Source organism: Notamacropus eugenii, chromosome 5, assembly GCF_028372415.1.
Source record: "Notamacropus eugenii isolate mMacEug1 chromosome 5, mMacEug1.pri_v2, whole genome shotgun sequence".
In the NCBI taxonomy this organism is placed as follows: domain Eukaryota; kingdom Metazoa; phylum Chordata; class Mammalia; order Diprotodontia; family Macropodidae; genus Notamacropus; species Notamacropus eugenii.
This window is the reverse complement of record NC_092876.1, coordinates 221722637-221738222: the sequence shown is the minus strand read 5'-3', so window position 1 is coordinate 221738222 and position 15586 is coordinate 221722637. Positions and strand designations below refer to the sequence as shown.

Genomic DNA, 15586 nt, shown 5'->3' with positions numbered 1-15586 from the left:
ATAAAACAAATGGTATGAGTTTCATGTATAACAGTTCAATTAAACAGAGGAGTTTTTGCAGTATATGATTATGGAATAAATTCAAGCTTAATTAGGATGGAGAGGAAATGTGAGAAAGCAGATTATAGGACATTTTTAAAAAAGGAAAAATGTGATGTTGTTGACAGTCCACTTCCTGGTTGAAAAAGAGCTAATAACCCTTATCTCACTATAACTACTGTTTGACATCACTTTCTTTAGGAAAAAAAAATATATAGCATTAATAGCCATGCAGATTAATGGAACAAAACTACATTAGTCTTAACTGGTTAAATGGCTGGAGTAATCAGTGGAGTGTGCTACTATACTATACTATACAACATATATACTATATGTTGCTCTGATAAAGACACAAGGGCTTGCTTATAAAATCGGGGAGTTTGATGCTATGACCGCCAAGGTCCCTTCTGGCCCTAAAGCTGTGATGCTATCATCCACAGGCCTTTTGGTATAAGAGATTTGAATTGAGATGCAGCTCAGGGTCATAGCATCACCAGCATACCAAGTCACAGCATACCAGAGCTGGAAGGAACCTTAGAGATCATTTCATTTAATCACATCATTTTATGAATGAGGAAACTGAGGACTAGAGAGATTGCTGACTTGCTAACAAGGGTCACTGGGCTAATTAGCAACAAGGTCATCCATAAGTCGTAAAAAAGGTATAAAGTTTTCTTTACTATGGTTAATATCGTATAAAATGATATATAAAGTCATATATATGTGTATGTTTATGTATATGACTATAAAAGTCATATAAAGACTTTTGAATACAGTCAAAGTTAGAGGAACTTATATCTCCACTTCCTTCCCCACATATATATTTTAATGCTGTGACTGAGGATGGAAAGAGAATTAAAATAAAAACAAAAGGAAAGAGAAAAGAGCTAGGGAACAGTTATTTGAAAAACAATAACTAGTTACACTTCTAGGATATATTTTTATTTTCACACCACTCAAAGACTCGAGTTCAAATATATTCCTGTACTCTGATCAACATAATGAACAACCACAAATTCAAATGAAAGATGTTGAAGAAAGTCACCTACCTCCTGAAAGAGAGGTGATAGACTCATAGAACACAATGAGAGATATATTTTTGAGAGATGGCCACTGTGGGAATTCGTTTTGTTTGACCATGTATATTTGTTAAAAGATTTTAGTTTTTCTTTTTTTTTATTTCAGTGAAGGAAAGGAGGGAAGGTGGGGAATAGATAAAATCATTTTTTGCTTACTGAAAAAAAATTTAATTTATTAAGGCAATATATTCTTGCATGGTTATCATTTAACCTTGAACTGGAATGTGAGTTTCTTAGAGTAAAATTTTCCCTATTTAGAGAAAAATGAGTAGTCCAGATCATTTAAAAAGGCAAAATATTGTTCTTTTGTAGTTCATTTTTTCTTTCTCGCTTTCTCTATTTTTTTGGAGGGAGATTTCTTTTACATGTATATGCATGCATGTAATATACACGTATGTAAACATGTGCATGTATGTTCACTTACACATATACATACATACTTACACCAAAATACATATACATCTTTACTTATTCATCTAGCCCTTAAACATCCCTTTGAGGAGTCTAACTCCTTTGGCCAGTTGGCATATTACCAGTGTATCTTATTTCTTTAAACATAAGGAAGGATACAGAAAGCACTGGAGAAAAGACAAGGCAGATAGAGCTTGCAATGGTTTTCTTTATTGGTGTTCATTGATCTGGTCATTAATACTATCTTCATTTTGATGTTTTCTTTCTAAAGTCCACCACTCAGAAAGAAGTGCAAGAGCTCTCACGTTAAAAGATGTTTTGAATGGAACTTTTCATTACAAAACATTTTTTCCAAATTGGATTTCAGGTAAGTTGATTGTCATGTTTGTGTTTTTGTCTTTCAGTTCTTAATGAGTGTTCTATTCCTATGTGAGTTCCCCAGATGCTAGAACATCTTTCAAATGCCTAAAGCCATCTAAGCTGAAGTGAAAACAAAGGCAATTTGTTTTATATCTCTTAGACCTCATATTAGACCTTGCTTGATAGCTTTCTAACGAACTTTTTCAATTAATATTTATTAAGCACCTACTGGGGTCCTGGGAACAAGAAATTTGAAGCTGAAAGAGGCCTTAGAAATGATATTATTTTGTATTATTTATCTTTGTAAGACTCATGTCCCTCTAAGATTCACTGTTAGCTCCGTGAGGGCAGAGAGTTCTTTTAGAGAGCTTCGCATATAGTGGATGCTTCATAATGCTTATTGCATTAAGTTGAATTAAATTGGAAAATCTAAAAATAAGACCAGAAAACTTTTCTCTAAACACAAAAATTCAGGATCCACATAAGTACAGATGTGGGTTTGGCTCTCTATTAACAATGAAATTAATTAGATTTTTGAAGTAAAATTCCACAAAGATGCTTAAAATTTGGCCACACATGACATAACAATTACAATACATAAGAACTGCTTTTGAGAATGGCTGACACGGGCATACTCTTCTGGTCTGGAATTACGGTAATGAGTTTTCAGATAAGGGTATGGGTGGAATATGAGCAAGAGAACAGAATGCCATTACATAGTTTTGATTATTGAAAACATAAGCGTGTCTGCGTCTGTGTGCATGTGTATACGAGTGTGTGTTTGAGTGTTTGTGTTGAAAAGGGTTGGTGGGGAGAACCTAACCCAACCAGTAATGAGCCAAATGTTCATACTGTCAGACTTTTTCAACATGTTGGTTAGTTTTGCTAAACTGTTTTAACAAACTTTTTAGAATGTCATAAAAGCAGCAGCATTTGGTGATTTTTATACCAATAATGGCTTGTTTTCCCATACAAGTGCTACAAAGAGTGGTGATTTGTAGCTGATATAGTCAAAACAGTAACCAATATTCACCAAAGGTATTTATTTTGTGTTGTGCTTCGTATATCCACTGCCTGTGGAAATATAATCATGAAAGTTAATATAGATATACTTTAATTAATAATGGAGGGGTGTGTGGAATGTTCAGGGAGGACTAGCAACTCTGGTGTGAGGGCATGCCAAGCCCTTTTCAGGGCTGCTCATCCACCTTTAGTGTTCACTTGTCACTCAGCTCTTATCTGTGGCTCCAAGAAGCTGTAGCATGCACAGTGGCCACACCCTGCTAAACCATCTGGGCAGATGGGCTAAGTCAGGTTGAGGGTAACTGACAGGCTTCAAACTAAGTTAGAGGTATATGAAATTCAAAGGTATATGAATTCAGAGGTATATGAAATGCAAAGACTTCTCTAGCGGAATGGCAGATGAGAACAATTTGTTCCAATGGTATGAAGGCAATGGAAGCAGGCACTGTGGAATGCTTTGAGTTTGGTCAGACATTGAAGAAGCCACGGTCACCCACTGCATCCTGGGCATTACCATTCATCCTGACTTTTTTGTCTTGCCACTGGACTTCAAGGACTCTGGAAAAGAGAGCAGGACCAAGGGCTTTGCACAACTCTGCCTCACTTAAATTCAATTCACACACAAGACATCAACAAGTGATGTCATTGGACCTTTTTGAAACAGAGGACAAAAAATAATTAATAATGGAAATGAAGGAAATGGATAAAAACAGTATTCCAGTCACTAAACAGTGTGGAAATGGAATGAGTAATATAACTTGAGTTTAAAGTTAAAAAGATTACCATTGCATTTTTTTTTTTTCAGATATCTAGGGTCACTTTTAAAGATGAATTAAAACACAAAGACACGTTGACATCCTTTCTTTTATAACACCTAGATTTTCTAATGTATTCTATATATCCCTTTTCCTCCAAGAGAGCCATCCATTACATCAAACAGTTAAAAAGGGAAAAAAAGTTTAATAAAACCTACCAACATGTTGAAAAAGTCTGACATTATATACAACACTCCTTATGCACCTTCACAAAGATGAGGAGGAAGAAGCCCTGCAGTGCCTCCTCATAGCTCTCTTTGGGACCAAGCTTGGTCATTGTTATTTCGAAACATCTGTGTTTGTTTTGTTTCTGTTCCTAAAAAGTGATTTTTTAAAATGCTGTTTCATAAAGAAGTGTACCTATTTACTTAATGCAGTTTACATTCACAATCTCAATTGCAGAAGAATATCTTGTTAACATTTTGACATTTCAATAGTAACCTATAACTAGAGAGGTTTGGTATTAATCATAATGTGCATACGTGTGCCCTAACGAAGGGTTCAAGCTAGAAGGCTCTTACTACAATCCAACTATTTCATTTTACAGATGAGGGTCAAGCACTTGTCCAAGGTCCTATCGCAAGTTAGTGCTGGAACCTGTGTCCTCATTCTCAGTGAAGTGCTCATTTTCCTTTAAATAGGGTCACTGTTGAGTTACATTCTTCTCCTTTCTTATTTAAAGGAAATGAATACCTCCGAAAATCTGCAGATGATAACATTATATTGTATAATATCGAAACGGGAGAAACATCTATCCTCTTAAGCAATAGCACCATGGTAAAGTATCACATACATTTATACTTTTCAACATACAGTTTAAAGGTGTTCAACTTATTTAAATGCAAAGTAATCAATCTTGATTAAATTGTCTTGTTCTGTAATCAATTTCTTTATGATTTCAGAAGAGTGTGAATGCTTCAAATTATGGATTATCATCTGATCGGCAGTTTGTTTATCTAGAAAGTGATTATTCAAAGGTATTGTCTTACATTAGTTGCTTAATTTGCCTGCCTGCATGTGTTTGTGCATGTATGTTCTCAAACCCATTATGTAACAAACTGTAGAAACAATTTTGTTCAATAGCTATATCTGTACAAGCAAGTAGAAAAGGCTGGGGAAACCCTTCTATGTAAACTAGACTTCCTGAGTTGCGCTTCACTTTCAGATTTCCTAGCACCTAGTTACTTTATTGGGGCAGTTAGATGGTGCAGTGTATCAAACATCTGGCATGGAGTCAGGAAGACTCTTATTCATGAGTTCAAATCTGGCCTCAGACACTAGTTATGTGACTGTGGGAGCTTCACTCTGATTGTGTGACAAGATGGATCCACCAGAGAAGGACTTAGCCAACCTCTCCAGAATCTTTGCCAAGAAAATCCCCAAGTGGGGTCATAAAGAGTCAGATACAACTGAAATGACTGAACAACAAAGTGACTTTTTAGGATAGAAAGAGAAGCCAAAACTGAGTTTTCCAGGATATTCTTGAGTTGTCTTCAGGTTTCAGTTCATTGCAACCAGGTAACTAAGGAAATACTTCTTGGGAATAAGTGAAGTTAGTCCTGATAAAAGTCCTGATAAATGGGGAGAATTGGATCAAATAAGACTTTATATTTAAAATAAGCCTTTATGAATTCTAATTTGCTTTCCAGGTTAAAATACTCCTCCAACATAAAAGCAGCACAGATAATCCCTGATTTCTGAATAGGTTATCCTTTAAAAGTTTATAAACTATCATTTAGAACTCTGATCTTTATTACCTTTGTGATATTGGACAAATTACTTCACCTGGGCCTAAATTCTCTCATCCATAAAATCAAGGGGTTGGATTAGATGATCTCTGTGGTCCCTTTCAGTTCAAGAACTATTACCCTAAGACTAAAGAAATTTGAATTTCATCCTGAAGTGTATCATGTAACTTAAAGAAGAGAATTTATGATGATAATACTGATTGTGAAGATAGGAAATCTAAGATACGGAAATATTGATTGATGTCCAATCTCACAGAGTCAGTATTAGAGGCAGAACTAAATACCATTTTCTCCAACTCTCAACTCAATGCTATTTTCACTAGATTCTCATCAATTCTTTTTTTTTAAATCTCAGTAAGGATGGAAAATAACTGGTCATTATCCTCCTTATACTACAACATGGAATTTGGAGAAATGACCACAAGTCACTGTCAAGCTAGATTTTTGATGTGTGGAATTTGGGGAAAAATTATATAAAGTATCTTTGATTTCTATGTCCAAATTTTCCTTTACTCTTGGATTCAAAATACTATTTTGAATCCTATTTTGTCACATATCTTTAATATTAAAGAGCAAAAAGTTATTCTTGTCCATCCTCAACACCTAATCAATTATTAATCTTCCAGGTAGATGACAAGTCATTGTTTCCTGGTAAACCATAGCATTTTTTTTTAACTCAGAGAAGTTTCTTTGCCAAACATTCAAGAATCTCTTGAAAAGAATGACACTCTTCATGTTTACCTAGCACATATGCTGCAGAAACATATGAAACAAAACACACACAAAAATGTTATATTCTTCGCTGAATATTTTTTTGTTTTTATCATTCTGAAAAACACTCAATTGTGTGCAAGTCAATATCTCACAAAATGACTACATGTGTAGATAAAATGCATCTCTAAACCTTAATTCCAACATTCTTTTCCCTTTTCTTCATAGCATTATTTTTATGAGTTATCCAAAAATCTTAGTTAAATAGGCACATATGGGAGTGGTCTCAGACAAGGTATTTGCATTTTAATTTATTCACATAATATGTTTTTTAACTTCAAAGTATGTATTATAATGTCATGTGTAGGTATTATGCAGGTGTAAATATTATATAGGTATTTTAAAGTTCAGTTAATTCTTAGTTGAATGAATAAAAATGTCCTTTATGATTTCTTATTCAATAAATGTTTACTTTTAAAAAATAAATAAATAAAATTTCCCCAGTCTATTCACTAAGGCAGCTTATGCTTAAGGTGACTAATGTTATGATACTTTTGAATTCATCTAAATTGGGAACAGGTCAGATGGACCTAATATGAGGTAAAAGCATTATGGGATTAGAACTTTGGAGTGTGCCAAGAAGCACAAAGGACTATGGTTGAAAAAAAAAAGATTCAAAGACCATCAGTGTTGAGTGGGGTATTATTGTGTTCAATCCTGTACTATCTATATGATAATATTACTTTCACAATCCTGAATTTTGCAAGATTTATTGGGTACCTATGGTAATTATTTCTATAATTGTTTTTTTCTTTATCTGACAGCTTTGGAGATATTCCTATACAGCAACATATTATATTTTTGACCTTATAAATGGGTAAGACTTGTTGTCTATTTACATATGTGCATATATAACATTGAAATATAATATGATATGATAGAACATAATATAATACAGTATATTAAAATGAAATAGGACAGAATAATAGACTAGAATAATGAAAGCTAACTTGTGGAAACTTCTATTGGAAATCCTAATTTGAGTATAGACTCCCTTATTTTGTTGCTTTTTTAAGAGACAGATCAGAGCTAATTTTCATTAGGAAACAAAGAAAATATATCCATTTTCTCATATTTGCCAGTTTTGTAGTATTCATGCTAACTGAATACTGTGAACCTTAAATATCAAGATGTTGGACTTTCATCTTGCATCCAGATTTTCACTGATTGCTTTTCTCTAACCTTAAATAAGTCCTTTACTTTACTAAACTATGCCTCAATTTCCTTATCTGTATAATGGGCTTTGGGAGAGCACTGATCTGTACTCTAGTTCTAAAATTCTGGGGTTTTTTATTCTCTAATTTCTTCCTATTTTGGCAGCTTCATGCTGTTCTAACCTCTTCTCTTCATCTGACCTTTTAAAAAATTTTCTCCCTTCTTCCCCATTTCCTTAGCCCCTTTCATTTTAATTGTTCTTTGATTTAATCCCAAATTTATCTAACACTTATTGAATATATATTATATACATATATATATGCAATGTACAAGTCATTATCAGCAGTTGGAGAATGAATGAGTTTGTACTCTCAGCCAATTCATTAAGTGGCATTATATGAATCTCATAGCAGAGGTCAACTAAAACACATTCCAGTCACTGAAGTGTGGAAATGGAATAAAAGTAATAGAACTTGATTTTAAAGTTAAAAGGATAGTTGTTGCCTTAGTCTAAATAAAGGACTTTGCGAGATTTGAAGATGAGATCCCATTTGAATGAGAGATTCAGCTTGGGGTTACAAAATGGGAGAGATCGAAGAGCACCTGAACTAGACTTTATTTACTAATCTTTTCAATTCAAACAGGCTAGTCTAAAACTGGATTATATTTGGGACAGTCATTGGTATTTCACTGGAAATTCCAATCCCAAACTCATGGTCTAATTAGAAATGATTTACCAATTATGCTTCAAGGATAAAATCATTTTAGGGAAAAATTTATGCATCAACCATTTCCCAACACACCTATTTTTCTTAGTCTAGTACTTCTGGAGAGTGGATATATCACATTTAAGTTTCCAAAAGGAGAAAAACACTAGGGAAGGGAATGCTGATTTTGACTTTCTCTTATTTAAAATGGCTTTACCTGAAAGAGGGCATAGACTGTATATTCCTAAGGATTTACTTATCTTGACATGATGTATGTTTCTTTGCTTTTTAAGACAATGAAAACCACAGAGTTAGAAAGAACCTTCTTATAGGCAGGAATGTGCTGAACCTCAAAGATTCTAACTGCTTATAAGAAGCAGGGGGTAGTAGAGTGGAAATGTCAGTAGGCTAGCTTGGAGTTCAAAGACCTAGTCAAAAGGCTGAGATCATTTACCTTACAGGCTAGCAATGTGTCCTTAGGCTTGCCTACAAGTCACTTTTAAATTCCTGGATCTCAGTTTCCTCATCTATAGAATGTGAATAATTTTTATACTTACCTGACAGGTTTGTTCTGAGGATCAGTCAAATAAGACTATCTGTAGACACTGATCCATAAGTAGAAATCAATATGTTAATCTGTGCTCTTATTTAAAGAAGAAAGCCTATCTTTAAAATTTTCAGTTTTGTTTTCTTATCTTTTAGTTTTCCCATATCTTTTCACCTATTTTCCAGAGAGCCATCTGTTTTAACAAATTAAAACAATATAGTAAACCAGTTCATCGAACTAACAGTACCAAGTTCAGTATGATATGTATTATTCTATACCCATAGTCCCTCATCTCAAGAAAGAAGAGAATGTGATACATTCTCATAGTTCTTATTTGAGATCAGACTTGGTTGTTACAATTTCACAATATTCAGCTTTAATTATTTTACTGTTGTGTTTTTGTTTCCATTTTAATCATTGTAAATACTGTGTATGTAAGGAGAGGGGAGTCCACCCCCTCCTCAATTAATTCCAGAAAGTCCAGTTATCTCAATTGCATCAGTCAAAAAAAAAAAAAAAAGCTGAGTGTGAATTAATTGGATAAAGACAAATGACAACATACAGGAGATACCTTGTGATTGATTGAAGATCATACAATGCTTCCTAGACAACATATAAAAAATTTGGAGCTAGGTAGTTAAGTGGGAAAAGACTCCAAATTTAGGATCTGAGGAGGTCTCCTACCCCCTTCTCGTTTACTATTTCCACTAAGTAATTAGCCTATTAGGACACTACACACCCAACTGGGACTAGAGAGAGACACAATGTTGGCCAATGAAAGATCTCCCAAGAAAAGACAACTGACAATCTAGAGATAGAATTGAACAGATCTAACTTTGGAAAATTTTAAAGGTTAGAAGATCTAGAAGTCTGGTTAGCCTTGGTAGCAGTGTCCACCAGAGCATCATGAACCAAGAGAAACACACAACAAGGGCTGACTATATACACTCAAAAAAGGCAGCCACAAATCTCTAAAAGGGCACTCACTCTCAAAGTTCTTGAACTTTGAACTGCAGCGAAAGGGAACTTCTTGAACTCTTTATGCAGGGAGGAAAGGAACTGTAAGTTACCTCTTTGACACACAGGTGTCCTATATGTGCAGCTCACTACCCTTTTACTACACAGACCATTCAAGGGGAGAGTCAACCTCCAGGATGGAGTATTTTTTTTTAATAAAAATTGTCCCTCCTAGGGCTGCTTAGTTAAGTATTCTAGCTTTACTAAGATACAGTTGCTTGGCAAATTACCTTTCTGAAAGCTAATTAAGCCTGCCATAATCAGTGGGAAGCACACCCAGAGAGAGTTCTTGAGCAACAGTAGTAAAAACCCTGGACTCTCAGGGTTATGCTGTCCCCTCAGGGCTCTGCTTAGAACCTTGAGGGGAGAAGTCATCAGCAACTCTCTGAGGACTCAGTCTGTCAATGTGAGTGGGAGCCAGAGAAGAAGTAGCCTGGAGATGGTACTACACATATTTTGTTTTCCTGGTTTTGCTTTCTTCTCTTTGCATCTGTTCATAAAACAGTCTTCCCACACGTCTCTGCATTCATTAGATTAATTGTTTCTTATAGCAAAGAAATACTCCATTTCATTTATTTTCTATAACCTGTTTAGTCATTCCCAATCATCTTTTAAACCAACATTTTCCTAGTGATGCTATCTGATGGTGACACATGGAACACCACAATCTAGAAACAGTCAAAATTGTAGAGATATATGGTAGACATAACTACACTGTGGCATTTTATCAGTGATAACATATATTTGACAAGTGGCATAAAAGCTATCATCCAATAAATGTATCATCTTCTGAAGAAGGCCAGTCATATTAAGAGAGAAAGAAAAGAGATAGCTTGAGTATTATAATGGTATACACAGTAGGAGAAGCATAGGTACCGAATCTTTGATTTTGTGAGTATAGTGAACTCCCAGATAAGGAGATTTTTTTCTACTATTACAGACCAGGACTTTCTTTGTAACTTATAGTCTTAAATGTTTGCCTCCAAGTATAAGGTTAAATGATGTGGAAAAAGTCTTCCAATATAATGCTTAGATCCTTTATAGAAGCTTCATGGGAAGACATAGTTAAGAAGAACAGGGATGGTATGGGTTGCAATCAACATCATTAGAGGGAAAATATACAATGAAATTATTGATCCATTAAAGTATCATAATGTTATTGATCACATCTCTTTTAGAGGTCCTGGGAAGAATAATCAAAATGTCTGTTAGTAAACTAATGTCTTAAAGATAAAAATTTATTTTTAGTACATAATCTAAATCCCATTGGCGGCTGTTTTATCTCTTCTTGTGTAGTATATAGGTGTATATAAGTATATAAGAGGTGTATAGTCATTTATTCAATACGTATATTTAAAGACTTATCAAATTGCCCTGTAATCTCTTTATTTGCATATTAAGTAAATCAAAATATTCTATGTGGAAGGTTCTATGATACGAACAGGAAGAAAGCAAATAGTACCAGAGAATTTATAATATGTCAGGGGATAGAAAATAAACTTTCCCTAAGAGGCCTTTTCAAACATTTTGTCATTTTTATTGTTCATTTCTGTACAGCATTGGAATTTTCCATGCTGTGCTTTATCAACAGACCTAAAAATTAAGTTCAGGTTTCAAGTAAAGTAGAAGGCAGACTGGTTCACAGTTCTTGCACGCCATACATCTCAGTACCATATTTAATTTTTAACTACTAAACAGTAAATTCAGGCAAAAACTTTTCTCCTCAAAACCAAATTAATGGATCATCTTGGAATCTTTAATTAGAGCCTAATTGAGATGTGCATGATTCTAACAACCATTGAAAAACAAAGATGACTCAATTCATCTTACGTAGGAAAAGGTTCCTGAAATAATTTCCGTCATTCTAAAATAATACACACACAGACGTCAGAAACAAGAGTATCTACTGAGCTGTGAAGATTTCACCAGTAATTGGAAGAGACCCAAGGGTACAAATATCAATATTTTCAAAAAAGTCTACTTGAATAATTGTACAGACTACTCTTCAACATTCAGAAAAATAAGGAAGTGCCATAAAATTTCATAAAAGGCTTATTAACAAGCCCTTAAAGGATATGCAAAATAAGCAGTTTGTCTTCAAGACCTACTTGTCTGCCTTAACGTACACAGTACTCCCATTCAACATTCTCCTCTCATGAATATCCAAGATCTTTATACTTTCCAGCTTATGAGAAAAAGCCTATTCTCCAAATGTTTCTTCCCTCTCCATACTCCCTCTTAAGTTATCTGGCTCCACTAACACATTGTTGGTGGAGCTGTGAAATGGTTTAACCATTCTGGAAAGTAATTTAGAATTATGTAAAGAAAGTGGTTAAAATGTCCACAATTTTTGACCCAAAGATTTCGCTGTTAGGCATATATCTTAAAGAGGTCAATAAGAAACAGTATACTCAAAAATTTATAACAGGACTTATTTATGTAGCAGAGATATGGAAACAAAGGCTGCGCTCATTTTTTAGGGAATGAATAAAAGTTACAGGATGTGAATGTAATGGAATATTATTGTAATGGAATGCTATTAGAAATTATGAACACAAAAATGCAAGGAAAAATTTGAATGAACTGATATAAAGTAAAGCACAGACAATTGGGAAACCAATATACACAATGACTACAGCAGGGTAAACGAGATCAACAATAAAACAATTGAAACTGAATATGATAAAATTAGAATGAGTAAGAGAAGTATGAGGAGGCACCTCCCCCTACTTTGCATAAGTGGAGGACTGTTGATATGGAACACTGCATATAATATAAATTTTTTCCATATATTGCTGAGTTTTGTTGAGCTATATTCTCTCCTTCTAAAAAAATTCTTTATTATAAGGTATATGCTGAAAAATGTAAATCATATCCAAACACACAATGAGTACAACGTCACCACAAACACCAGCTTTCCTTCGATGCTTCTTGGATCCCAGCTACCAGGTCACTCTCTCAACCTAAAAAGTGACCCACATTATCCCTGGGGTTATTTTCTGATATTCATATAAGCCTGGAAAATGATGCCTGCCTTCCTCTGTAGATTCTGGAACACAGCTACATTATCCCTCTAACCATCTCCTAAAGAGGAAAAAAACTGTAGGTGGTGAAAAACAAAAAGTGTCAAGCATTTACTCTTTAAAAAATTATCCTCCCCCTTCCTATGTGGAGCATACTAACCTGATAAACAAATTCAACCTAAGGTGTTAATGACTGCTAATGCATTGCTATTTTCTGCTAAGATTTGCATTTTCATAAAGTTTTTCAGACACTTAATTCAAAGGGAACAAACTCAGATTTTTGGTACAGTAGTAAGATGTGTTTGGTGGGGGGAGCAGAGGTTGGACACTATTGGTAATATTACTGGTGTAGGGAAATCCCATTTCTACCAATGAATATCAATCCTAACTGTGCAATCTACTGTACAATTGCCTAGAATTCAGAAAGGCTTCATGAATTGCGCAGGGTCACACACGTAATATGGAGCAGGAGAAGGACTTTGAGGTTTCCTTCTTCTAAGGCCAGTTCTCTTTCCACTACCCCAGTCTGTTTAGACAGTTTTGAACAGGTAGGTCTTTTGTCTGTCTGTCAACACTCTAAAGGCAGTATTTTGCTTTGCCTCCCCACTAGACTAGCCCAAATGCACCCATTACTACAATCTTCAGGAATGATAAATGGAAAAAAATTGACCATGGTAAACCTGGAGGCATCTCACTGTTCTCATCACTCATTAAGATCATTGCCAAAGCTTCTCTGGAAAACTTACAATAAAAACCAGTGAACTAGTACTCCCCAAATAACACTGTGACATCAATCACTAAATCAAGCTTTTGGGCCATAGAATGTTTGAAAGTTTCCCTTGGGTGGAGGTCTTTGTAATATGAAGGCACATTGCCCAAAATGAAAATTGGCTTTCAGTTTAGCCAGAAATCAAAGTTTCTCTTCTTTTTTTCTGCTTGAAGTTTTATTTAAGGCAAAACCTTGCACAAATTTTCAAATAGTAACTATATCTCTTAAAATGTGAATTGCATATTAGCTCAAAGACACTGGGACTTATAAATGAGGATGTTGAAGGTGAATTTTGGTTCTACTATAATCTTACAAATCCCATTCACATACAGGCATGCACAGCCTCTGAAATGATTTCCAAATGTCTTTTGCTATGCATCCTGGGTTCTGTGCCTTGAAAGGTGGGTTACACTATTTTATAGAATTTCAGAGCCTTAATGGGACCTGATGGACTATTAAATCCAGCCAGTCGCCATATTTTATAGGTGGGATTACTGAGGCCCCAAAATGCAAGAGATGCCCCAAATCACCTAGCTAGTTAGGGTCAGAGCAAGAGCTAGGATCCAGGACTCTTCACTCCCAGGTCAGTGATCTTTTCAATATACCATATTCCCTCGCATATGTATTTAATGTTTTTCCACTTTGGTTTTGTCATTTCTATAGATATTCTCTTATTCATTGCATAATAAATGTTTGTTTTCTTTCTAGAGATTTTACAAGAGAAAATGAACTTCCTCATCCAATTCAGTATTTATGTTGGTCACCTGTTGGAAGTAAATTGGTTAGTAATTGCTTAATATACAAAATAATTTTTACTATTTAATCGACCAAAAATAGATAGTTCCAGTTTGCTGTTTGTTTAATTTACTTCCCTGAGAGGGAATTCATTTCAGCATCTATTGGACACTTACTATGTGCAAAGCACCAGGGTGAAAAGACAAAAAAAAATGAATAGGCCCTCACCTCAAGAAACATATATTCTACCAGCCAATATCCATTTATAATTTTTTCTGTTCTTTTTAAACCAGTTTTGATAAATTGAAATGCATCTAAAAAGTCAATGAAAACCTCAGGTTCATCATTGCACTTTAAATTTTTTTATCCTTTTAAAAATGAGTTTTTAAAATGAACATCAGTGAAAATAATATTTTCACAACTTTCTTCGATTAAATGCAGAAATCAGTAGACCTGACAATGTCTAGAATGGTTAATAAAGCATTCCATAGATTATTCATGCATAATCAGACTTTGGGAGGAAAAAGTATCAATTTTCAGAACTGTTATCTAATGAGAGAACCTAATGTATTATTAAGGGTTTGAAATAAAACTTTTCACAAAAGTTATAGTTGGTCCTATTGGGAAACATTTGGGGTAAGGTCTATATTAACTTAATATTTCAGATGTGAACTTCTTTGCATATAAACCAATAGCAAGTTAGCAACTGAGTTTCAATAACAATCATTTTGGAAGAAAAAGTCAATTTTATTTTTCCATTGTCATTATGCTTCCTAACAAACTCATGTTCTTCTCTAGGTATATGTCTATGAAAACAATATCTATTTGAAAGAATCCCCAAGAGAGCCACCTATTCAAATAACATATACTGGGAAAGACAATCAGATTTTTAACGGAATTCCTGATTGGGTCTACGAAGGTAAGTAAGCTAGTGTAATTGTTGTGATTGCTGTTGCTTTACCTATTACTTGAAAATAACTTCATAAGATCAGTAGTACTGGGTTCCATCAATATTTAGGTAGGTCTTTGGCTAATGTGGCACCTGGTGATGTAGGGAATCAGAGGTAATTAGCTGATAAATGGCAACCTGGCATAATGACTCAGAGGGCTATCCTTGGGGTAACATTGGGTTTAAGTTCCACCTCTGACTCATTCTGGATATGTAATGCTAGGGGAGCCACTTAACCTCTCATTAGCCTCAAACAACTCTCTAAAACTATAAATTATACAGAAGTTTCTGATCCACAGTGGTACAGAGGATTTCTTCACTGAGAGTTCCTTACATCAGTGAGATCACAGGTCCAAGTCTTAGACCCCAGGATCCATCTCTGTTAGATTTTCTCTTCCTAACCCCAAAGCAGAAAGTCAAGGAGATTTGGCACTATGC

The 15586-nt window shown here is 34.6% G+C and overlaps 1 protein-coding gene across 1 annotated transcript in view; it reads left to right on the top strand.

Annotated features, from left to right (window-relative positions):
* Positions 1-15586, top strand: part of FAP (fibroblast activation protein alpha) — a 90540-nt gene that overhangs the window by 14578 nt on the left and 60376 nt on the right. The window contains exons 3-8 of the mRNA XM_072612159.1: positions 1801-1896; positions 4410-4504; positions 4630-4704; positions 7011-7063; positions 14173-14245; positions 14998-15118. Coding sequence (XP_072468260.1) covers positions 1801-1896; positions 4410-4504; positions 4630-4704; positions 7011-7063; positions 14173-14245; positions 14998-15118 — 513 coding nt within the window. The remainder of the gene's footprint in view (positions 1-1800; positions 1897-4409; positions 4505-4629; positions 4705-7010; positions 7064-14172; positions 14246-14997; positions 15119-15586) is intronic.